This window comes from Bacillus rossius, chromosome 6 (genome assembly GCF_032445375.1).
Source record: "Bacillus rossius redtenbacheri isolate Brsri chromosome 6, Brsri_v3, whole genome shotgun sequence".
Classification (NCBI taxonomy): Eukaryota; Metazoa; Arthropoda; class Insecta; order Phasmatodea; family Bacillidae; genus Bacillus; species Bacillus rossius.
The window spans coordinates 28,728,074-28,755,878 of record NC_086334.1 but is presented as its reverse complement, the minus strand read 5'-3'; the positions used below and the strand labels follow the sequence as shown (position 1 = coordinate 28,755,878).

The following is a 27,805-nucleotide window of genomic DNA, read 5'->3' as shown; positions in this document are numbered from 1 at the left end:
TTCAGGATATTAGGACAATTTATTATAATTAAACATGAATGAACACTAAAAAAATCAAGAAAATACAGAATAATTAGATAAATTAACATGGAAATTTTCGTTATAATTTAAGATCATGATAATATAATTATCATATGATATTATGAATACTCATAACAAAAGTACATAATTTTCATCTATAAGTTAAGCTTAAAAAAATCATTATGTAAAGTTCATTCACAGTAGTACGGTATAGAAATTTACATTTGACGCTTCAGAATTTACGTAGCTTGTTGGGAGAGAGAACCACATTTACTGTAGCTACCTCCAATACTGTCCACTTCATCATGACTTTGCAGTGACTTCAACCTTTAATGACAGCGATAGGTCTCAGTTTGATGCACTTCTTGCTTATGCCTGCAGCATGGCAAGTGTCAACCACATCAGTGACATTCTTGTACGACTCTGGAGCTTCCTCCATCACAAGTTTCGGTGACGCTACCCTTATAGAAATACCCATTTCCTCCAGCTTGTTCAACACATCTTGGTAGTCCAGATTTCTGCGAGATTTTGCTCTAGACAGAGCCCTACCCTATAAAAAAAAAGTGGAAATAAAATTCTTAACACATCTGAAATGAAATTAATCATTTATTAGAGACTACAGCAAAGCTCCATGAACATTGCTCGTATTCCAGAAGTTTTGCTTTATAATAACAATAGGGTAAATAATTTTGCACTTGATCTTTTGACACAAAATAGAAGAAACCCTTTTAAAATATTTCCTACCCAGGCCTATCATTTTTATTAGGGTATATTTACCGCTCATGTAAATCTCATCTTAATCATTTTCTTTTTAAAAAAATATTAGTTTAGGACCAGTTAAATACTGAAGTCACTTGAATAGAGTAATTTTTTTACCAAGAATGTTTTAGCCAAGAAACTTGCAAATCAGTAAAAAAAATTCCTGGTTTCAGTATATATTTGAAATTAATTTTTAACACACTTGACAAGAATATTTTTTAGTCAAAAAACTAACAACTATTCCAGAGTGGAATCTATTTTATGCACAATGTCAAGTTTTTAATTCCATAAAAAACACATTTCCTTTTATCCTGGTTTTGAGGCCACACTAGAGATAAAATTGTTACCATCAAATGGTACAGTGAAATCTCATTACAACATACCAATAATGCTATTTACTATTACTAAAAAAAGTAAAATATCTACACTAGTGTATATATATATATATATATATATATATATATATATATTAGGGATGGGACGAATCCACATTTTGGTCGAATCCGAATCCTTGTTCGAATCCTCAGTGTTTGTCATCGAATCTCGAATCCCAGTCCCACACTAAACTTCACCACATGTTATTAAAATAATCACACATTTATTTTAATAAATTACATAGGCCTATGTATTAAAAAAATCACATGTGTATTTATAAAATTATAAAATAAGTGCATAGTGTATACACCTGATATAAAATAGAGACAAATAACCTCAAAAACCACACACGTAAGTTTTCATCTGTCTAATTCTCTGTTAAATTAATCCTTCCTATGTTTTCAATAAAATATGTTTGTGTAACAGACACCATTTAAAAAAAGTTACGTTTTTTTCTACAATGTTATATTATTGAAGGTTGCAAATAGGGATGGGGCAAATCCTGATTTCCTCGAATCCGAATCCTAACTCGAATCCTCGACTGGAATTGCCGAATCTCGAACCCAAACCCGAATCTTTTAATAGATGATGTCCACATATCTAATGTAAGTGAGATGTATTCTGATTGCACTAAAAGTCCCTTGACTTTATCACATGTAGATTGGTACATTTCTGGTATAAGTGTATATAAAGACAACAATTTTTTCTTGAGAAATTTCAGTTTTAGTACAGATTAGCGGTTAGGATTTTTTCTATAAATAAGCTAGAGGTCTGCGAGCCTAAGAATTTTACTTCGAGCCGAGCTCGAGCTTTTGTGGTACAGTTACACTTTTGGGAAATTATTTTTATCTTAAACTTAATATCATGTTTGAATAAAGTATTAAAATGAAGTGGGCTTATTAATTTTGGGTAACTATTTACAGAGTGTGTTTACATTTTGCACTGCTAGAAAAAAAATAACATTTTTTTTCATTGAATCTTACCTGTTTCCATTGGTTCATTAGTAACTGATATCATCCAACTAACATAACCAAGTATATGTTTGTGTAAATGTAACATATCTTTGGAAAAATTTCACCCTTGTCAATTTTTCTGGAGTCCTTACTGAGCTTCAACAAACTTAGCACCAAAAATCATGTTGTTTGAAAAGTACATTCACATTGTTTCAACATTTCCACTTTTCAGCACAATAATTCTGAGAGAGATTGTCACACAGTATTAAATTCTGTTCTTTAATCTATCATTCAGAACAATAATTTGTTCTGCACGTTCATGAGTTAAATTAGCTCTACGATTGGAGATAGTGTTTCCAGCAGAAGAGAAGCGTCTCTCGCTGGCAACCTGCGTGGCTGGAATGCTTTAGTAAAATTGCTTAACCTCAAAATTAGTGTCATAAATACATATCTGTAACTGGTCATTAAAGTTTAATCAATTGAAAGTAATAAAAATAAAAACATTTTACTTCATTCAATTTACACTTGCAAAAAAAACATACACACAATAAACCTACATGGAAATTAAAGTCTTTTTCAATATCCTGAAGTCTGAAGTATGTTTACTCATGTCATTTAATGTAGAGCTGTATTGAAGAAGCCGATTTTGCCAATATTTAGTTGAATCGGCATTTCTGCCGACTTCCGATACAGTACGCTCGTTAATTTTCGGCCGATATTACTGAAAAATGAAAGAGACTGCCATAACCTAAAAATCCACGAGTACCATTTTCACTTTTCGTAGTAGTACTGCATTCTTTCAGATCGCATTATTTCTTAGCAACATGTGCCAACCGTACATATCAAAGTTTAACATCATCTTTTTTTTAAACAATGTTCTTTAATTTAATATGTCATAAATAAATAATACATTACTATCACGGTAAATATACATCTCAGTTGTTGCGGTAACTATAGTGCAAATATGGTAGCTATCATGCTTCTGTAGTAATTATGGTATTCTACAAAGAATCTTTAGTTCTTTTTATGGTAATTATCTTAAAATAACTATTGGGTTTGTACTGTAGTTATGGTACATCATCCATATTTCTTCGTATGTTGTTGTTCATTTGTCTTTTCTTCATATTTACGTGTGCCATTATTTGAGACAAGAAGTTTCAGAAAACATTTTAACGGACATTATATCACACATTTAATGGCGTAAATGACGAGACCTCGGGCAAATTAAACGCTTTATACGGAAAAACCTACCATGCGGGACCTCGTAAGCGAGTTTTACTGTATTTTTTACTGTATTTTTTTCCCGTAAATAGTAAAAACCGAATCCTTTGACGAATCCTATATCAGACCCGCCGAACCTTCGAATCCCTAGGATTCGGCGGATTCGGCGAATATTGGATTCGGTCGCCCCATCCCTAGTTGCAAATGATAGAGTAGTTATACTAATTGACAAAATGCAGTGTAGTTTATCTTATGTTTGTGCTATTTCCGTTACCTTTATAATATAGTTAAGGTATACAATTTTCTAGAGCTGGACGAACCTCAGTTCTCTGGTATCGAACCATAGCAAAAAAATTTCGAAACCATCCGAACCGAACCTCATACAGAAATAATTGTTTTGAATTAAAATGAACTGACCACCAGCATTTTGGTCTTTAACTGAATGGTGAGAAAGAAAGGTTCTCCAGCCATATGTAAAATTAAAACATTATATAGCTTAGCTTTATTAAAACATTGCTAAACATTTTATAAGTAAAGTTTATGCAATAAATAATGAAGGAAAGAAAACAGTTGAGAGAAAATCATTTTGCATTTAATTTCTTTATATAGGTACATAAGGTATATACTTTTAATTCATGAAGAAGTTCCATCTAAATTTCAAAAAGACTATCTTCCTTTTTCAATGTACACAAACCATTTTAAAAAATATAATATTATAAAGATGATGAACATTCAGCATAAGGCCACATAACATATTTTTGTGGTAGACATAACCTAACATTTTTAATAAGTAAAACTTTTTAATAGGACATTTAAAAAAAAGTCGAATGTGAATTAAGTTACCTATCTACATTACAAAACCCGCTGACTGCAGTTGCTGTTTTCTTGGAAGAATGCTGCTCGTCAGAAGAAACTTTAGACATTTTTTTGGGGTGGTTTTGGGTCATCATTATCTTTTCTCCATTTGGAAACTTAAACGGCGTAAGCCTGCTCATCGCAAATCACCTCAAGAACAATAATATTGTAAACGTAACGTAGAATTGTGGTTATAGAAATTTGCATACGAAAAAAGAAAACACAAGAAATAATGATGGCTGCCGCGACTACGCTACTCAACTTAGTACCGTACTGTAAAATTTACTGGACCAGTACTTTTAATACACAAGATTAAATTAATATTTTCAGTACCTGACTGTTATAACTAAAAAGGCCAAAGAAAATAAATATATCCCAGTAATTTAAAATACGTAATTTACGTAATCATTTCCTACCGCATTTGTCTTGTATTAACTTGATCACGTTAGTTTTACCGAAATACGAGAGTTCTCGTACATGCGCTTTAGTTTAACGTATTGGGTACGCAATCTTTGGTGATTTTACAACACTTCTCGTACACGCACTATAGTTAAAGGTATAATTAGTGATGGGTCGATTCTGATTCCGGAATCGGTCGGTTCCACCGATTCCACTGGAATCGTGGGATTCAGAATACAATGGTTTTGGAATCGACCATGACCGATTCCTGCATTGTTTTTAAGTTTGCAAAATACATAATCTACGCAACGTAAGAAAATATTAAAATGCATGCAAATATAATTTTTAAAACTACATAATACAATCTTTTTTTACGGAACTGATTTACGAATTACGGTGATTAACGTATTTATTTACTTGCACCGCCATTTTCCCTACTGTACAAATGCAGTATCTACTTTCCCACTTTAAGCGAAAGCATTTTTAGGAAATTACGTTGCAGCAGCACTGCATTTAATAGCAAACCTTCAAAAATAATTAGACAAAACCATAAATGTTTAAAGAAAATTATGTAAATGTAAACGGCAAATAATGTAAACGTTAACTATTTGATCATGGCAGCTACATTTGCCATTGTAAACAACCTAATTTTTTTTTGTGCTACCTGCCATGGTAAACCATACGGCCATGAACAAAATCTTTGGTGACGTGAACGTGAACATCTCTACACATTAAACTTTAAAGAATTAAAATGAAATAATTTTTGAATGAAATTTTACCCAAATTCACAGTGGATTATTGCAACCATATTAAAATAAGTTTAAAAGCAACATAACCAAATTGCTTTAAATCGGCGTTCTTGTGCGTGTTCAGCGATGCTCGTTTTACGTTAGATATATTTTGGAAAGGCAGTTGGCAAGTCTGAATTTCCAAACATTGCTGCGGAAACGTTCGTAAATTTTTATTACCAAACGGCAAACATAAACAATCTTTTGAAAGTAGTTGTGTTAGTTTAACAGAATTGTTTCCGATAAATTTCTGAAATGAATTAAATGTTAACACGCGATTATTTGAAGAGTTTAAATATTTTGTGTAAGAAAATCTCACCATAAAATGTGAAAATTTTGAGATGCTAAAAATTGCACAGAACTTTCTTACTCAAGAACCGAAAATTTATTTTCTCTTTACGATTGTGAGGAACTGCAAGACTGGATGGATTTATTCTTTTCACCAAGTGAGATAATTAAGTTCTAGGTAATATATTAAAACGTAAGCATCTCTGACATTTTATTTTAGTGTGGTGCATATTTGTTTGTCATTTCCATCATAATGAGATAATAAAGTTTTATTTTTACATTTCCCTTTTTTATTTTTTTTCGCCATGGTCCCTTGAAATATGTATAAACGAGGTTATATTGACATTTTATTTGGATCATTATTTAGTTGTGCTTGAAAATAAAATTCTTAACCTAACCGTACAAACCCTCTTTTTTTACAATTAATTACAGTAGAACCCTGTTATAATGAATCTGAAGGGACTAGTTTATATGTTCACTATAGAGGGGAAACTTTATATCTGGGAAAACTTTTATATTGGCAATACATACTCAAAAGCATAATCTTAACTACACATAGGCCTAAGCCAAGAAAAGAACGAATGAAAATACTCAAAGCAACAGTTTTATGAGCAAATGCAGATATTATTTTTAATACACTACACATGTACAAACTTTCTATTAATGGTTCTTCGACATCGGCGTATTTTCCTTTTTTCAGGGGTTTAATACTCTGTGACGTATTCGCAGCTTGAGAAAGAAGATTGTTCAGCTTGTTTAATATTGTATTTAATGTAGATGTTGCAATTCCCAGTTCCTTTGATATTAACACGTGCGGGACAGTGGGGTTGGAGTCTACCTTTTTAATAATGTCCACTTTATCTCGCACAGATAATGCCTTACGTTTTTTAACGCGTTTTTCACCCTTTTTTATGTTCGTATTTCTTATTGAAGCACATTTGCAGCTTAATAACACGAAATTCTTTTTACCGTCAAAAGTAAATAAACGAAAAATAACGAGTCTGGCGCATCAAAGATCACTACATATCATTTAGTATTAGGGATGGGTAGTTCGCGAACTACCAGTTCATTTTGAACTGTTCTGACGAGCGAACTAGGTGACTAGTTCGCTGTTACCAAAAACAATCGTTCTTTCGTTCTTTGCGTGTTTCTCCTCTTCTACTCTGTTTGGTCCTTACTGCGCATGCGCGAAAGATCCCTAGGTGACTAGTTCGCTATTACCAAAAACAATCGTTCTTTCGTTCTTTGCGTGTTTCTCGTCTCCTACTCTGCTTGGTCCTTACTGCGCATGCGCGAAAGATCCCCCCCCCCCCCCCCCAAAAAAAAACATTGTCAAACAATATGCCACGTCTTTCTTTCTTGCTTTCTTCCCTCTCTTACGTTTGTTCTTTATTTGGTCTCTTTCCCCCCCCCCCCCCCTTTTTCTATATTTCCCCATCGCTTCGTCGTTCGTCAGTTCCAAGTACTGATCTGAACTACGAAGACCGAAGAGAAAGGGAGTACATATACACACTGAACTAGATAGTTCAAAGACATAGATAGTTCACACAGTAAGTTTATTTAATTGCGTAGTTAGGCTGTCGGTCATTATTTTTGTTTCGTTCTTTCTTGCGCAATGATGTATCGTTTGACGATCGTGAACTCTTAATTTTTATCTAATATTCTTTAGACATTTACATTACATTTTGGCATTAAAAAACGTGTCACGTAAATAAGTGTAATTACGTGAAAATTTCAGATAGCCTATACAATCTGAAATTAAACTTTAATTACACATAGACCACACATTAAAAAACTACACTAAAATTTAAAGAAACATAATAAAACTTACCCAATACGAAAAAAATCTGCTTAGGTTGTCACAGATGAGAAAACACTATACCATTATTTTGTTTTGTACACAAGTGAAAATAAGCACATTACTTGCAGAAAATAAATTAATACACATTCAAAAATGTAAGAATTGTGTGAAAGAAAAACAATATGATAGTCGTTCATTTGTAATGGGAGATATTGTTTACAAGCATCGGATTACTGTGTGCCTCTTTTATTTATAGAAAAAGAAATGCCCATAAAACAAAAAGTCTGTAACGATTGTGTTGGTGTCATGTAGGTATGGAATATTTTGGAAACCGCGATACAGTCCGCGACCGATGTAGTTCAATAGAACGGTTCCTAAAGAACTAGTCTTTGAAGTGACTAGTTCCGAACGAACTAGTTCTTTCCAAAGAACTATATTTCCCATCCCTATTTAGTATCGCAGTTGCTAAAGCTGGAACGAAAATTTCTTACTTTCTATGGAAAAATTTAGCCCACAGAGTTCTATCTAGTGGTAGTCTTAAAAACCTTACTCGATCAAAATGTCCGAAACGTGAACGATAAAAATGAGACGTAAAAATATTGAATTTGCTGCTATAATGTACATACGTATTTGTGTGGCTGTAATTTATGTTTAATTTTGATAACTTATTAAATGTACACGCGTTCGCCCATTCTTTAACTATGCAGGGAAAACTATTTTTTATTTTCACCAAACTGAGCACCATTTCTGGCTACACGTAGCCTACCGAGGCCACTCGATTACGACTTGTTTATATTATGAACAGTGGACAATGGAGTAGCATATTGGGGAGAAAAACGTTAATGTGATCCAGAATAGACGTTTTGTGAAAATACTTGTAATTATATGAAAATATTTGAGATAAATGTGCATTATGTCGGCAAAATTTGTTCGTGGTACACGGGAAAACGTATCAACATTGACAAAAGTTGTGCGCTATATCCAATAAATTAATACATAACCTCACATCATTTTGCCGGGACCGAGACGGAAATTCACTATAAACGGGAATTCATTATAGGCGGGTTCACTATAAACGGGTTCTACTGTAATTGAGTTGATAATGTAAGGTATCTAAAGTTTGTTAAGTTATAACATTATTTACAATTTAAGTCATTAGACATCTTTGATTATTGGCAGTGTTTACGTGTTTCGTCTAACTATATGCAAGGTTAAAAGGCCAAATTGTGCTATAAATACAAGGTAGCGTAACTTGATGGTAATGAACATACTTTTTAACATTATATAAGCTGTATATAATGTTAATTTCTGCACAGAAAATGAAACACAACATAATTACATTTTTAAAATCATAAACAACCTTTTTTTTCTTAGTATATTACTCTGTTGAACATTGTCAGATAAAAATTAAGGAATCGGAATCGGATTCGAAGAATCGACCCTTTAATTTAAGAATCGAAAATGGAATCGGAATCGGTATATTTTAGGAATCGGCCCAACACTAGGTATAATATACAATACCTTTGGCATTTGTACGATAGTTTATATTACGTAGTACGAGAAATGCATACAAAATTCTCTAAAGTAAACAAAAAACAAAGCGCGCCTATATGAAAAAATGCTATGGGAGTTATGCGACAATTAATAATTTTTTATATTATTTTGTCTGCGCTTGAAACTGTTGAGGCGAAATTATGCGATAAAAGTCGGAATATTACAAGTAATGGAATTTTGTTGTGTTGTGTTGTGAATGGTCTCAAATGGGGGTTAGAAAATTAGAAAAACGTAATTTTTTTTAAACGAACGTTCGGTTTTTCGAATATATTTTAAGAGGTTTCGAACCGAACCGAACGTAAGGGTTTGGTTCGGTTCGGTTCGAAATTTTCTAACTTTGCCCAGAACTACAATTTTCAATTACTACCCACAACACTTAAAAACCCACCTCGAATCCCACCTCGGATCCTACGAATCCTCGAATCCATAGGATTCGGTATATTCGACGAATCCAAGATTCGAAAATCCCATCCCTAATATATATATATATATATATAAACTGATTTAGTTGAAGTTGGGATTGAAACTGATATTTTTTTAGGAAATTAATTATCGCAATATGTCAAAATCATTTACTGCTGCGGTACCTGCTTTGTATTCACTTGTTGAAAACATGTTGTCTTAAGCTGAAATTGAACTGATTTCACTGGTTATTTTTGCAATAGGTAACCATATTGATATTGGTGCATACTCAAACATAATCTCAAGAAAATCTCTTAATTTGTGTTCTCTGCCTTGCCGCTGTGCAGCCAAGACGCACACGAGCTCTGGACTCACCGCCCCGTGGCACGTCGAGCCGAAGGTCTCCTGCATGCCCTGCTCGGTGCCGGTGAGGACGTAGCTGCAGGTGCCCATGGTCCCCCCGATCAGGACGGGCTGGCCCGTCAGCTGGTAGTCCACGGGGATCAGCGGGTGGTGGGGCGGGAACGCTCGGGTTGAGCCCTGCCACAGATTGGCCGTCTTCACTCAGCCTCTCAAGTCACGCATTCAAACAAACATCATTCTAGGCGTTGAAACTGCTCTCCTTGTCGTTACATAAAACAAATGTAAGAATTTTAAGAAGCCATTGAGTCCTCCGTACATGGTTCTCTCAACCGATCCTTTTTAACAACAACAACAACAAACATCAATCAGGATGATAAAGTCTGTATTTTCCCATTCTCTTCCACAAAATTTCGAAAGACAATAAAAATCACATACTAACATTACCCAGCACACAGCGCTCAACACTTGGACTCACCTTCCTGTGAACTAACAGAGTCTTCTGCTTCCCATCGACAATGTGCTCCTCTACCTTGGCAATGTTGTGGGACACATCGTAGATAACGTGCATGTCCAAGTCATCCGGAGTCAGGTGGAACTGCTTTGCAAACGCCTGGTAACAAACACATTCATATTTTTCAATATCTGCCACCAAATATTTTGAAGTAGTACACTTTAAATAAAAAGATGTAAAATAATAACACAAAATTTACAAAAAAATACAGTGTTTTCTGCATAATCATCACACATTTTATTCTAAAATAAAGTTTGAAAAGTAGGGGTACGACGATTATGCGGAAAAAAAAATTGTTAGGTAAAGTTATTCATAAAAAAAACTGTTCATGGATTGTATGTTTATTTAAAAAAAAAAAAAAAAAAAAAAAAAAAAAAAAAAAAAAGGTGGAGTATACAAGAGCACGCCAAACAATTTATATTAATAATTCATTAAACAAAAACTTTTCTTCAACTTTAGATAGAAAACCCAAACTATAACGCGAACGCAGGCCACTTGAATCTCCGACGTGATCTAACGCGTAACTATTGCCGTAGTACACATTTACCACAAAAAAATGTGGGCCATCAAATGTAGTTAACTCGGCACTCGACAGAGAGCGCGCGCTGCATGCAATCGGCGAGATATCGCGCGCACTCTATATGGGAAACAACATAACCAAACATGAATGATGCCAACTAGCGCTGGCTACATATTCATAAGCGGTACACTGCGGCGACGCTGACGATCGGATAAAGGAAATAACGTTTAAAAACGTCTTTAAAGGAAAATTTACACGTCAGACAACTTCGTATTTCCGTTAATCAAATAAGTAAGTGGTAATGTCCGAATAAATATTAGATTTCTACTTTAAAATACATCGTTTTATACGGAAAAGATATCTACATCGGTACACCGCGGCGACGCAGATGATCAGATAAAGATAATAACGTTTATAAACGTCTTTAAAAGAAAATTTACACGGCAGACAACTTTGTATTTCCGTTAATTAAATAAGTGGTAATTTTCGAAAAAATATTAGATTTCTACTTTAAAATACATTGTTTTATACGGAAAATATATCTACACAAACCGCTCGGCATCTAATAGCGGGACCAAAAACATCATTTGACGTTTAAGCGAGAAGTTTTCTTATCCCAATTTTGACTGCCAAAAATATAGGTGCAACAATTACGCGCTTGTGACAATTATGCGATAAAAGAGGGTACCATTAAACTCTTTTCCTCTGTCCACCATGTAAACATTTTCTCTGAAACTAAAATCTCATCTAGGGCATGATGAATACCTATGTTTTACTGCAAGTTGGATTAAACTTTGAAAATGAGTTTAGGGATGGATATTATTACACATTAGATATGTATTTAAAAAAAAAAATGAAAATGCAAAATAAATAAAAATATAACTGACAGTGCAATGTGTAAAAATAGTAAAGTTTAATAGTAATATTAAGTGTTTTAAAAATTACATCTATTCCACCCTAAGCAATCAACAAAAAATGACTTGACTTTTTTCTTAAGGGGCCCGCCCACCTGGATACACATATGGTGTGCAGAGCTTCAGAAGAAACCATGCAGTTTGAAACCTTTTAATCATTTTCTAGTGGTGTCTGTTTACAAAAAGTATTTTAAAATGTGCTGAGAGCGGATGAGTAGTAATGTTTCTGTATTTAATTTTTCAACTGTATTTTCAGAAGAGTGAATGAAAATGGCTAAAAAAAAATGTTTTTAGAGTAATTTTTAGACATGAAACACCTGGTAAGGATTACTGAAAGCACCCAAGGATCTTGCATAACACCTTTATCATAATTTCTCCTCCATCAAATGTTATGGTTACTGCTAAAATTTCACAGCTGCTTTATGCACGACAAGAAGACTGGGCCGTTTAAAAGCCTTGCACTTAGAGGCGATACTGTGCTAGAAGTTTCAGAGAGCATCACACTTATCCCGCCTCACTAACACAGATACACCCATGACTGGGCGGGCCCTTAAGAGTAGCTAATTGTAGTAATTTCTCCAACTTTAAATAGAGTGAAAGGTCTTAATTTGGGCAGGTTAAGGATAAGGGGAGAGTGAGGGATTAGGGAGTAGGAGAGAGTGCAAATGGATTTTGTCTTAAAGTTCCTTCCATTTCCTTATGCTTCTCTTCACTGTGGCTGCTAGCTAAGCCACCCCCTCCAGACATATCAGTATATCCTCACATTCTTTGCTTTCTGAATGATTGCTTTTGAGCTACAGCCATAAAACACAAAAAACACAAAAAAAAATTTCTTTACTGCAGCTTGGTGTTACTGGGAAAGTGCCACCATCAAAGCTCTAGTAAATATGTACAGAATAAATTTACAAATTAAAATAACTTTCAAGATCAATGTACGTTGGATTGTGATTCCCACCATACGTCTTTTTCATAAACTCATAATCAAAAAATATGGAGTTGCATTATTTTCTGGTAAATACAGCAGTAGAAATATTTATAGTATAAAGACTACACTTTCAGACAGAACAGTGCTGCATTTCAGATCAGACAATAAACTTGATAGTTTTCCTATGACTGTATAAGCATTTTAACACACAGAACATATAACTTATTGTATTATGTAACTAGGTACTTGGGAAGTAAGTTTGTCAGTTGGGACTATGATATTACTTTTAAAACAAACAATAAGTTTCAGGAACATTCAATAAAAACTTTTTTTCTGAGGTAGATGTACGCACTTCACAATAACTGTTCGCCTCAGAGACACAGATGAGAGCTTCAGTACAAAACAATTAGTGAAACTCGGTAGAGCTGTACCGATTCACAAAATTTTGCCACTATGCCAATGCACCGATCCAAACCGATACGAGGGAAAACACATTTTGGTTAAAACATATTTTATAAATTTACTCAATTACTCGAAATGTCTTCTTAGAAAATCATACACTGTATTTTCGTTACAGTAAACAGAAGTTAATTAAAATGAAAGATAACCTAAGATGAATTGAATGGGATTTATTTTTTAAACTTGAACCATTCTTAGATTTTGATTAAGAAAACATTCTTAATTTTTTAAAGAATGTCTGTTAGTGCCATAAAAAATTCCACATTTTTGAAAATCTATCGGATGGAACACTAGAAGCAGGTACACACAGGTACTTAGCAGCAGAAAGACATAGTTTCTGTTGTACAGAAAAAATTTATTGCAATAACTTCTCTGAAACTGAATTATCAACTGCATAATTGTGTTTAGTCTAGTCACAAAACAAACATCTCCATTTTCAGTTTGTAAATGGAAAATTACCTATTTTTTAAACTCTTATTTTTAGCTTGTTTTCATTGTTCTTTTATGACCCGTTAGTTGCTTAATGAAACACAAATTTACTAATAAAGGCTGGAAAATTTAATTATTTAATATGTAATTACATAAAAAGAATTTAAAATGTGCAAGATTGTGAGACTTTGTACATGTGTACAATTCAAGAACGGGAATTCCCATACCAACTTAACACGTGGGGTGGGAAAATTCACGGTACCAAACATTTATACAGAAATCTGTTCCATGTGATAAACAGTAAAAGTAATTTACATTATATGAAGCTTTATACAATTGCGTTATTTTATTTAAATACCATTTTTAAAACTTGTAAAAATGTCTGCGTTACAATATTATGAAAATTTCTTTGCAGTCCAGTTGGTATTTCCCATTGTTTGTAGTTATAATATTTTTGTTCCTATCTAACTTTACTGAGTTGTTGATATATTTATTTACTATGTATTAAATTCAATAACGTTATTAAAACACAGGATGTTACAGTTTTATATATACAGCTGGCACACATAGCTAAGAAATGATGCAAGTATGTATGTAGTACTACAAAAAGTGAAAAGAGTACTCAGATTTTTAGGTTACGGCAGACACTTTTATTTTTCCGTAATATCTGCCAAAAAAAAAAAAACGAGCATATTGTGAATTGGAAAAAAACGCTGATTCAACTAAATATCAGCCTAATCGGCTTCTGCAGATTCGTATATGCAAAGCTCTGAAATAAGGACGGACTACAGGTACGATGGCTAGCATACCTGCCGGCTGAGGAATGTCATGGAACTGCGGTTGACCCAGGCAAAGTTGGCAGCTGCAGCCATGGACTTGAGGTAGTCCTGGCCCTCGGGGGAGTTGATGCGTGCACACGCCAGCTGCCTGTCATTGGTCTCGATGTTGTCGCGCTTCATGGCCTTCTCCATCTGCACCAGAGCATCTGGCCAAATTGCAACTCTCGTCAGTACCAGCTTTGCTGCTTCACTCAATGGCTTAATATGTTGCCTCAGATTAACACATTACAAAGACTGGGAATACATGATTAGTAGACAAGTTTTAAAAATTGAAATAATTTTAATTCCTTCATTTACGCAAAGTGAGTTATCTGGTAATTACCAAACTATAGAGAACAAAAAGACTTAACAATGGTCTTAATTAAATACATACGTACTTCCCTTTCATTGTTGAACTGTGAATTTTCTCAGATTTCACCACACACCTCTACAGAATGCAACACTTACCAGTTTATTTTCTGGTTGGGCCACTCAGCCAACAGAATTATTCTCTTATAAATTCCTTACAATTAAATACTAGATATTAGTAGACATGAAATCTTAGGAGCTAAAGATATTTTCTCAGAACAGTCATAGAAAAAAATTGTATACTTTCACCAAAGCAACCTACTAGCTGTACATAAAATTTAAAAATTTACAAAAGTGCAATGTGTCATAAATGTGCATGATGGAATCAGGTATTAAGAAGCAAGAGCCTACCTGTAGCAACTTGGTGACCGAACCCCCTGCTCCCAGAGTGGATCATGACACATATCTGCCCTTGATGCTCAATGCCCATCTTGCTTGCTGCCCACTTGTCGTAGATCTCGTCGACCACCTGGATCTCCGCGTAGTGGTTGCCGGCCCCCAGCGTCCCGAGCTGTGGCAGGCCCCGCTTCTTCGCCCGCATGCTCACTTTGGAGGGGTCTGCATTCAGCATGCGGCCGTACTCTTCACAGTGCTCCTTGTCTTCTGCCCAGATGTAGCCTGGCAGCAGCATCAGTGTGCTTTTACACACCTAACATCATCTCCCCAAACAAATGCACACTGACTGACTGCACTCAATATAGACCTTTAATGTTCACTTACATTTAGCATGAGAGATGAATTATTATTACAATGCAAGAGATGATTTTGGTGCAGTCGTGAAACCCGACAGTTTTCAGTTGACGTAAGGTATTCAGAGTAACGAGAATTCATTATTATATATATATATATATATATATATATATATATATATATATATATATATATACGTACATACAATATTACTAGTAGATGTAATACATACTTGCAAAGTGTGCTCAAGTCAATAGCATGTAAACAAAAGCCTACACAAAGCACTTCTCATAAATTAACTCTGAACACAGCCATCACTGATTGCACCCAATCAAGAACTGTTTGGCTAAAAATGGTAGGTCTACTTAAAACTTAAGACAATCTATTTAGACTAAAACCTTAGACTGCAAACAACCTCAACAACTATAAAGGAACTGATACTGTCAAATATATCCTAACCAACTATTAGAAAAGCTTGCTGATCTATTAGAGAACCTGATGTGGTAAAAGTTACCCCAATAACCAATTTAAAAAAAAACACACACACACACATACACACATGCAACACCTACCTCCCCGCCCATCCACCCACGCACTAGATTAGAATGGCAAGTTGTGAACATTGCTGATATGGCATTCCACATAACAGTCATTCATTACATGTTTAATAGCTTTGTGTGTTTTCTGCACAGAATTATATATTTTACTGTAGCTCTAATAAAATATAAATGAACTAAGAACGTACCTTCACGTAATGACCAGTCCATTCCCATCTCTAGTGCTTCCTCCAAATCTTTGGCATTCATTGGGATGATACCTTTGGAGCCAACACCAACAGGTATGTGGTCAAACATACTCTGAGCCAGCTGCTCCTGCATTGGCAAAAGTAACAGAAATGTATGGAACACTGTGCTGCTTTTAACATGCAAGATATTCTATTATGACACACAAACTGTACCTAGATTCGAAAAGACTACAAATCAAAACTTTTCTGGCAAGTTTTTTTTTAATATTTATGGTTTCACATCCATAATTTACTCACTATGATCAATTACAACTTAACAACGAACCTCATAAACAACAATATGTGCTAAGCATTAATACAAAATAAAAATTTTTTAAGTGTACTACTGAATTTTTAAGTTATAAATATTAGTTTAAAAAAAATATATTTGAGCTTAAGGTAAAGAAATCGTAATGGAAATAATGCATAGGTGATCAATACATTAATATTGATAAAAATAAAGATTCTTTTAAAGCAAGAATTTAATTTTTCTTTTAATTTATCATTAAATTAAAGGCAAAACACAGAGGTACACTTAACTGCACTGTCCTTGCCTACAGCCAGCTGGACAGGTAAAATAACTCAAAAAGAAGAATGAGCTTGATAGTGTAAGGGGGATAAGAGGTCTTTCGGCACCTGGAACTTCTTGCTGCAGTTGCAAGTCACAGAGTCTTTGTCGTTCTACTGTTCACTCGAAAAGCTTTGCACAAAAGCAGTGAATAATGACTGAATCCAAATATCCAGTTATAGATTTAAAAATAAGGGTGTGAACATTATGCAATTACTTGGTTTAGGTGACAAGTAAATACAGAATTTTGTTAAAGAAATTATTACTGAAAAAGTAGATTTTAAAATTAATCAAACTACAGTTGACTTGCGATAATCTGATAGTTACGGGACCTAGGGGGTGTTGGATTATCAAAAACGTTGATTTTGGAAGAGGTTGATTTTTTAAAACTGAATTTTGACTTCTCTAAGGCAAGAAAATTTAAGTTAGGTATATATTGTTACAATATTGAGTACATATTTTACGGCCATTGAAGATATTTAAAAAAAAAAAGCTAAATTAGGGATAGTTTTACACAACAGAATAATACAAATTTATTATTTATGTCTACTAGTTGCATATACAGAAATATACAAATACCGTACTTAGAAATTCGTACAGTAATTCTTATAACATAAAAAAATACAGATTGCAGCAATTACCTATGTACCTACAGGACATATTTACAGCTAGAAAAAAATTTGTAACTTTTTTCTTACGTAGAGTCTGTCATGGCTTTTTCTCGAATATCTTTCAACATTAAAATGTTCTCATAGTCAAGTTCCATCTCCTCACACCAACCTATCAAAGTGTTTGCAGCTGACATAACTTCATCGCAAGTGATTGTGAATTTCACCTTCGTGGCTTCCTCAAAAGGGTCATCTACAACATGAGCCGTACTTCCTGGATTATCTCCTTCTGTCAGATCAGAAGCAAGTCTTATGCAGATTCTTGCAGAATGTTAATTTCATCAAAGAGTGTAGGCGCAGCCTCGAAAACATCATTGTTTACTTCAGATTTATTTGTGTTGTCTTTCTTTAGAAGCAGTGGGTTGTCTGGCCAAAAATTTTTTTACAAGATTTTATCAGAGTTAAAGACTTGGCTTGATGCCACACAAATGGCATCCTTGTTAAATCTTTTCAACACTGATGTGATATCTGTGTCACGTTGGCTGACAATATCAATCAGTAGGCACTTCTTGTAATGTGCTTTCAAAATCTTAATAACATTTTGATCCATCTGCTGTATCAGTGCAGTCCAGCTTTTTTTTGGCAAATACAAAGCTTCTACACACTCAATTCTTCCTTGTCTGGATGTCCTGGAGCATACAACACAAAAGGGCTTTTGATGGCTTTTTTTTTTCCTTCCTTCAAGTGTTCTTTGACTTCTAGTACAAAATGGTTGGAAAACCAGTCAAAAAAAAAAACTTCTTTAATGACCCACGCTTGCTTTGGTTTTTGTACATCACTGAAAGAGATTCGACTTTTATGTTTTTAAATGTACGTGGGGGCAGCTAAGAGTTTTAACATATGGCTTCCAGCCGCATTGGCGCACACCATTAACGTGATACACTCTTTTTGAAGTTTCTTTCCTGAAACTTTTTTCCTTCCTCCGTTACAAAAGTTTTTATTGCGAGTTGTCGCCGGTGTCATAGGCATTATAAGTTGCTCGGGCACAAGGTTTAGGTTGGCGATTTGGCATTTAAATCTTGAATAAATTGAGAAAATTTAGTCTTGTCGGCTAATAGTTTTTCTCTGCTCATCTGCAAGAAACAAATGCCACAAATGCTATGCCGCTTCTTAAGTTTTCGAACCTACCATCGCTAGCATTAAAATCACCTTTGTTGGTTATTTCACGATAAAAAAAAACTGGGCTTTCTTTTTTAAAATATCTTCTGAAATAGGAGCATGTCTGCTTCTTTGTTGCTTAAACCAAGCATACAAAACTTCCTCAACTTGAGGGTATTCGCTCATGCCAACTGTTTTTCTCTTAAGAGTCTTCTAGAGTTTATATAAATTGTTCTACTATACCCCTACTTTTTACTATGTCCTAAACGGTAGGTCGCCTGATGTCAAAAACTTTATAAATGGCAGTTGGAGTATCACCACGGTAATACCTTTTAGTAATTTTGCATTTATCAGTACGAGTTAAACTTTTATGCTTACTTGTGCACGCCATCACACAACACTTTACAACACAAAAAATAAAACTGAACAATTAAAGTAGCCTCATTCAAATACATAACAACACTAAGCATACTCAATAGGGATGGGCCGGTCGAATCCTCGAATCCTCGAATCCCACCGAATCTCAGTATTCGAAAGATTCGAAATTCGAGGGAAAAGATTCGGGATTCGAGGAAAAATATTTAAAAACTTAAATGCTTACAATTTACTTGGCCTGTTCAAGTTTTCCTTGGAACACATCCTATTGAGGTACAGTAGAACCTCGTTAATACGTGATGGTCGGGACAGAGATAATCAAGGATTACCGAATTTCACGGACTAGCGATTAAAAGCCCGGAAGGTCTTGTCAAGCTTCTCAGACACCGGCGTGCAGCTGGGTTAAGAGGCCGTGTCAGTAAAATTTTATTTCCAATATTCTGCTCTAGAAGTTCTCTCTTTTAACAGTGAGATTTAGTGGCTTTTTCAACCGAAGGAACTGTAGCCGCAGCGCGTGATAAAGCTACTATACCCTTATCACAGGATTAGTGGGAAGGTTGACAGCTCGAGTTTACTCGACGAAAAATGTATCTCGTTCCTCGACAATCTGAGAGGATGACAATCTGACCGGCGGCTCACTAGGAAATTGCGGATGCAGGGATTCAGAATCAAGAAACCTCACTTATACAACTATGGTATGAGTCGAATCTAAAAATTTTAATACTTTAAACGTATCGGAATACAATTAATCTTCAAACATGTGGTAATTATTCTTTATATGGATGTAATAGTCCGTGATAAATAATGTTAGTTGACATTAAAAAGTATACGAAATTCATCATGTAACGTTTTAAAAGGATAATAACATAAATGCATATGCTTAGATATTGCATATGCATCACACACAATCTAAATACAATCTCACTTAAGTCAGACTACCTAATTTTTTACAATGCACCATCATACAGTTTAACAGAGGTAGGTGAACCTCTTATCGACGTTGTTTCAAAGAATTTAAATTTACAAATATTATACTATTTATCTTAATACGATATGTAGCCTACCTTTATGAATACGAACTTACAAAAAAATTATTGAATTTATCACATTACACTTTAACATTTACACAAGACTAAAACACTAACAAAACTTAATTTTATACATTGCTGTAGCATATTAGAAGACGAAATAACTCACAAGACTAACATTAAGAGGGCTGCATTACAAATTTACTTTACAGAGAAGAAAATATCCTTTCAAGATATTTCATTACCTCATTCATTACATAATACTGCCGTTGATGTGATCGTAGATATAAAGTATTTAAAAAATATATTCCATTATGTTTATGTAAATATTTTGAAAACGTTATTGCTTAAAGATGCTCATTATTTAAATAATAACGAATCTTTTACTTTTATGTACTGAACAAACAAAATACTTATAAGTTAATAAGAATAAGCTTAGTTGAGTAACATCTTCAATTTGTATTGAATTCAATGTACATATCGAAAATCATGTACAATGAATGCAACAGATTGAATTCAATAAATATTTGATCTTGTGAAACAGCCATAATATTGATGTAGATTAGGGACCGGAAAAATTCGCGGTTTCGACGGCCTTCAGGATAGACTGCACATTCCCCTGTACACTCGGGCAAATAACGGCAGTTCATTTGCTGCTGACTTGTTAGTCGTCTCAGCTTGTTTGTCTGTGATTCGATCCTTCTTTGGTTGGTGTTTTATAATTGGTTGAGATTCGTCCAGATGAACAGTAAGCCAATAGCAAAATCATCTAAAAGGTATATGTATTTGACTTCTAGCCTATCGCCGAATGAATCCGCGAATTTTTCCGGTCTCTATTAATTATAGATGCTCACATGCATCGTGAGAGTCCGTATAAAGCCTATTACAATTCTATAAGTATACATTAAAATGCTTTTAAAATATGCATGTGTAATATAATTAAAACTTGTTTAAGTAAGATCATCACAAAAAAAAATGAAAATCCTTCAACAGTAAGTGATGTTTTATAAGATTTTAACAAAACACACTTACAATAAGAGAATACTAATCATACCACATAATTCAACACAAAATATACATTCCAGTAGGCGCTACGTAAAAACAACTTCTATTTTTATGCTGATAACTCTGCATTGTTTTATATATATCATTATTTCTAACTTTTAATATTCTCTACACATTAACTGAAATTACTTATTTACAGAGTCTTAGCTAATGTTGGTCTGTACCACATACAGTTCGTACGATATCTCTACGCAAAACACATACAGTTCATTATTAGTAATATCAATTATATTTCATGAACATAATGAAATTAGTATAGGCCCTAGGTTGTTCACTGTTAATTGAGTACTTCTGAAGTATTTTCATTGTGAGTTAACATACATACCAAATGCCATTCTTCCAGTAAAGTTACAAAGAAGACAACAAGATAATATAAATATGTATGTAGTCCCATATTTTAAACCCCTATTAAATGAATAATAACTCAATCTCTATTCTGGACTATTAAGTAATAATTTTTATTAATGTTATTTATAACTTAAATAAAATGACAACTAACAAATTAGTAAAAAAAATCTAATTACGTGTGATATAGTGTGACATTTGTACTTGGACGGCAAACGAATATAATAAAATGTCTATGACAATGTTAACTTTACTCATTATTATGGAAAGAAACAAAATGGGCAGATAAGCATATTCTACGCTGACATTTAAAAATGCTCAATTTAAAATGAACATTCCAAGAAAATTTATTTTATATCACCACAAAAAATCAAACTGCGGCGTCATTTTCCCGATGACAAACAAAAAAGTTGTATGGTCGCGAATAATACATTCGTATGGCGTCACATCAGCGGAATATTCCCTTGGCATAAATGTGTGAATTCTGTGGCACTAATGGAGAAGTAAACCTTCGCTCGAACACAAAAACAAATGAACGAACAGCTTTTTTTTTTTGATAAGATGTGTAATCGGAGACCCCTGGGGTGGTTGAAGAGTGTCAGGTCGGTCGCCAGACCAGATAGTAAAAGCTCAGGGGCTGAGGATAGAAAAGGCATATCTCCAAATTATTAAGTATAAATGTTGTCATGTAATAGTTAAAGACTTGATTACACCCAGGTTTATAAACCCATCATGATCATGAAGACACTGATCGGAAGGTAATATGCAATACATTTCAATGGCGTTTTCAGTTTTTGCTAAATAATTATAAATATAAGCAAAATTTCAATGTATCTGGACAAATCAAAATATTGATAATATTATTTTCATCACAGAAATAATATATGATATGATAAATAAATTTGAAAAAAGCGGTTATGTTAAATGTATTGTATACTTTCAGTAGGCAAAATTTCCGGCCCCTACCTCTTATAGACTTTGAGAAAAACTGCCTTTTAAAATAACATTGATATAGATAGGAGCGCAAATTTGTGACACGGCCTCTTAAGGCCAAGGTCATGTGACGTATCATCTCCCGAGGCTTACTGCGCCTTGGCAGCAGATGGATAAAAAATAGTAAACTCCCCATTATTCGTGTTAATTTGGACCCGCCGATGCCCGGACAATTGAAATCCTGTAAAGAAAAAAAAAAACGGATAATCCGTTCACGGTAAGGGCTGGCCGTCTTCGAATTAGTGTCTCGGCTTAAAAAAAATACAGCACTGCCTAGCCATTAGTTCACGGTCATTTACAACAGCCGAAGAGAGAAAGATAAGATCGTGCTGACCTTGCACACACACCCCCCCTCCCCCGTCCCCTTCGTACACCCGAATGCCAGACAGACACGTCACTCGCCAGGCGCCTGCAGTGCGTTGGCGGGTGGAAACAAACAAAGGGAGACGGGAAGCAGAAGTCAGGACATCCCCCTTAAGTTTAAAGAGTGACAAATTTGACAGCTGAAAGGGGGGCGACACAAAGGGTCGGTACAAACAGCGGCAGAGTTTGGGGCCCAGATGGCTTGCAGTGTTTGCCGGCCACCGCGTGACGTTAATTTTAAGGGCTGACAATTTTTACTTCTCTTTTTTTTCTGCTCTTTTAAATCGTCCCGGATTATCCGATTCCCGAATTAGCACGTCACGGATTAACGAGGTTCTACTGTACTGTGCTTTTAATTCGTTTATATATTAAAAAATTATGAAGCATGTACTGATTGGGAAACTTACTTTATATTCATGAACATGGATGCATTGTCGCTACATTGGCATTAAATAAGGCATAAATCACAGATGTATTCTCAGAATATGCTAAAAAATAAAATAAAGCACATTTAGGATATAGACTAGTAATATGAATCTTGTTTTTTTTAATAACTTTACCGAGAAATCTGTTACTTAGTAATCAGCAATAATGCCAACTTTCATCACAAGTTACGGTCACACATGTAGTAATAACAATGAAATAATGAATGACAAAAATTAATACATTATACAATTATTATTTTAATCGCGATTCAATTTTAAATATTCTGATACACGTTCTATTTAAGAATTTTTTTAGGACTAAGTTTGGTTTGTGTAGAGTACCAACGTTATAATATGTATTAAATGAGAATTCCACGATGGCCAACCAATGAATTTGTTAGCCAATCATTTTGAGCAACACAAAAAATAACTAATATTAGTATAAAGAATTTTAATGGGTAAACTAGAGAAAACACCCCGTCACTTTTAACTTCGGGCATATTAATCACTATGCTTTAGTGAGGCTTAAATTTAAAAGACGCACAACAATATTTCTTATGGCTTAAAACCATTGAAGCCAAGATGGCGCCTTTCAGTTTCCATTAAATATTTCAGGAAAGCGTTTATCTTGATTTGGGACTTTAAACAAATGTCAAGTTGGTAACTACAAAATATTGTTCCATCGGATGTTGAATTTCGTTTTCCGATTTCCGTGGATACATGAATCACTGTACTCACAGGTAATGCCTGAATGCCTTAAATCCACCAAGTCGGATTCTACAGCAATTGATGAAGTGACCAGATTCTTACGTGATCCTACAATTAACCCAGTTTGCATGTTCACCCAGGCTACATAAACTGTCCCAAAAAGATTTGTGTTCACCACCTGCAACAGTGTTCTCTGAACGTTTGTTCAGCACTGCAGGAAACATATGTGACCAAAAACGGAATAGTCTTGATCCAGACCGTGTCAAAATCCTTGTTTTTTTTTTTTTCAAATAAAAATTTAAAGGGTTAAATAATTTTGCATAATGTTTAATTTTTTCTCTTAACTTATAAATTATTTTATAATTAACCCTTGAGATCTGGATTCGGATTCGAGGGGTGGATTCGAGGTACTGTTTGGGATTCAAATTCGAGATTCGGATTCGGGAAAAATGGGATTCGACCCATCACTAATACTCAATATTATTGAAACTATCGTGAGTCATGGAAAAAGCGGGAGGTGCCTCTCTATCCAACAAGTGTGTGCATGTGTGTCTGCAGCAGTAACTTCATTCAACGCGGCGTCGTACTACAGAGCGTGTCAGATTGTCAAACATCACATTATCGTTGAGTCAACTGTAGTTGTAATTCATAACTAATATAACTTAACCAAATGTAGTGCTTATATTCTTTCATTGCTAAACCATGTTTATTCTTACTTTAACTGGCAGAACATCCTTCTCGTGCAGATTTGTCCTCAGAAGTCTAACTCCACAATTTATGTCAAATCCTACTCCTCCTGGAGATACCACAGACTTGGGATTACCCATGTCAAAAGCAGCCATGTTACCTGCACAGAAAAATAAATTTCTCAAACGTTATGTTAACAGTGTATATTACCTGTTACATTTTTATTAGATATTAACAACACACACTGTTTAAAGTATAAAATTTCTAAGTGACTTAACTTACATGAAATGACAAAAAGTTAATTTGCACATTTATTTATATTTGTCACATGCCAGGATTTTTTTTCCTTTCCCCGTCATTACTATTAGTTAAAAGTTATTTCTCTAAATTTAACACTATTTGCATTTGTTGTTCTGTCACTAATATTTTCAAGATATATTTTCTAAGTAATATAATATCTCTAAAACGTTGCACAAGTGATAACAATTACAAATGCATGTGCTTGCTTGTTTGCAAGCATGCATGCATACATATATAAACCTCTGTAAGTCCTTGAGATCAACATGAAGCATTGGATGTAACTAATAAACTGTTACCACTTTTCCTCGGGGTCTTCCGGAGTTCTTGCACAAGCACAGACCTCTCTTGTCCAAAGAAGGATTTTATACACGTAATGCTGATTCCCCCTCTAAGGAATTTCCTATGAATGTATAAAATTAAGTTGCTTACTGTTTAGACTATGCCTGAATCACTATGGAATCAAAAACTTTGTGCATTCAATTGTAATGAAATAAAACTTTTAACTACAGTGACATTTGGACAGTTTCCTAAAGAGACTGTAAATGCCAAATATATTGTTTCACCCCACTAATTGGAAAAAAAACTCAGCCAAGAAGCAATAGTGGATTAGAACATATCCAAATTCATTACTAGAGAACAATTATTCTACTAACAAGAACTTTAATAGAAGCAGCAAATTTTCTGAAAATGCACCGAGAGAACGTACAGCATGAAACTTATAACAAACAAGGTCAAGTGTTTTTACCAATTGCAAATCCGTAGCCAGAGTGGACGTCAGGAAGGCCAACAGACCGACCCACAATACCAGGCAAGGCTGCAACATTGGCTATTTGCTTTACCCCGGGCAGGAAGCCCCCCACCATTCCCGGGCGACAGGCATTGCGCAGCTCGTCCAACATCAGCTTCTCCAGTTGGTTGTTCACATAGAAGACACCTTCAACCTGCAACATTACAATAATTTAAACATTTCAGGGTGTCCACACAAATCTGTTACCTATAAAATTTACACGTCTTTCAATGACTAAAATTTCAAATAATATATCTTTATTGTGATCTTCTGAAAGAAATAAAGAAAACCTAGCCTCCACAATTCCCATAGCTAGACTATTCAACCAAAACATTTTATGATGTGTATGACTATGCCCTAAAACACAATCTGAAAATAAATGGCTGAAAATAAACAGTTTGTCTGGGTAATAGCAGACTGAAACATGACATTTTCCTCACACATTACTACACAAAAATTTCCAGGACTTCTCCAGTAAATTCCTTGAATTTACAGAATACAAACAAAAAAACAGTTGTATAAAACTGCAATGACCATTTATTAAATTTAAAAAAGAAAAAAGACGAACAATGCTTAATTTGCTGTTTTAAAACTGATAGTAAATAAGCTTGAATTTGTAAAATGTTATGTTTGGCGGAACTAGAACAGGAAGGAGTGGCTATAGATTATTTGCCCGGAGCGCTAGTTGCCTGAAATTGGGCACTGTTCACGACTCATGATTGACAGGCCGGAAAACATAAAAATATGCTGACTTATTTTCTAAGTGATGATTGCCTTGTATATTTAAAACAATTGCACCACAAAATAGCCTATTAATATTGACAACACAAGAGATGCAGAAGGCACATGGTCCATGTACTAACAAACATTAACTTCAGAATTATGCTTTCTATAAAGTGTAACGATTCTGCCATATTTTAAATCTCTCTTACGTGTACTCAAACAACCCTTAGTTTAGTTATAATTTCCTATATTTTTTAGAAGAAACAAAATAGGTATCTATGAAAGATAAGAAACCTGAATTTTTTTTTTCTTCCTGGCTTGTTTTTCAATAACTCTTTAAGAGAGCTGGTGATACTTGAAGTGTACCATTAGTTTACAGTCTTATCAAGTGTTTAGATTTAAATAACATAAATATTTTACAGCATTTTTAATGTAGCTATACTAACCTAAACAACTGTCCACAATGTTTTGAAGTATATTTGAAGATAGAAAACATAACCTATGGACCATTTTCACGATTTAAATAAAGTTCTCCAAAACATAAAACAGACAGACCCACACTGGAAAGCAATAAAATGGTAAAGGCTCCATCAATACAAATGTATCGTAATGTAAGCTATAAACAGTGATTTCTAAGAAACCAGTACGAATTTATCAATGCTTTTTCAGGGTAAATACAGAAGTGTCTTTAGTGTTCAAAATAAGTATTTTTGGAATTATATTATTTATTTCCAAAAAAGCCGAGACTCAAAAGATTTTTCCAAACACCCTTTTAGAAACATTCGTAAAACCTGCCAGGAAATAAAAATTTAAAAAAAAAAAAATTAAATTTTATTTTTTTTACATACAAGGCTCTCCTAAAAATTGTGTGTTACAAAATAAATAGAAAGCAATATTAGATATTAAAAAAATAAAACACTTAGGTACAAACTACCTACTATAAATTCGGAAATGAACTGCTTCCATTTCTTGAATGCAGTTTTACAGTAGCATGGATCCTACTATGCTAAGCTTAAAAAAATATCTTTTTTATAGTTGTAGTAATTTTTACGGGTACCACATAATCAATAAATCACCCAAAAATGCTTACGTTCATATTTGGCTGAAATCCAATTTTTATCCGCCAGCTATATGGATTTATTTTCTCCAAATACTTCATTTCATCGTTGAACTGACGTACAACCATTTTTCAGATACTGTATTCTTCAATGAACGAAAACGGGAAAAATACGAATATTATTCCTCTACGAATGTTTTAGACAACACTGACGGTCAATCACACAATGCTACAAACTCATAAAAATGTAGATGAGTAAGAAATCAGTTTTCGCATTTTCATGTAATGCAAAGTGCCGGCCACAAACTACTTGCCCAACAAATCGCAAAATTGGTGATAGTAAAAGAAAGATTCACACGATATAACGTAGACTACCATTTACAGAAACTTACACACGATCAAAATACAATATTATAG

General features: G+C 34.2%; 1 protein-coding gene across 1 annotated transcript; it reads right to left on the bottom strand.

Moving 5' to 3' along the window:
• LOC134532942 (RNA-splicing ligase RtcB homolog) lies at window positions 1-27,805 on the bottom strand. The gene is made up of 9 exons (XM_063370013.1): window positions 27,422-27,805; window positions 25,567-25,762; window positions 24,551-24,681; window positions 16,160-16,286; window positions 15,076-15,342; window positions 14,347-14,522; window positions 10,255-10,389; window positions 9,792-9,956; window positions 1-571 (listed from the first exon to the last, which is right to left on the bottom strand). The coding sequence occupies exons 1-9, from the start codon at window positions 27,515-27,517 to the stop codon at window positions 344-346; spliced, it is 1,521 nt and encodes a 506-aa protein (XP_063226083.1). The 5' UTR covers window positions 27,518-27,805; the 3' UTR covers window positions 1-343.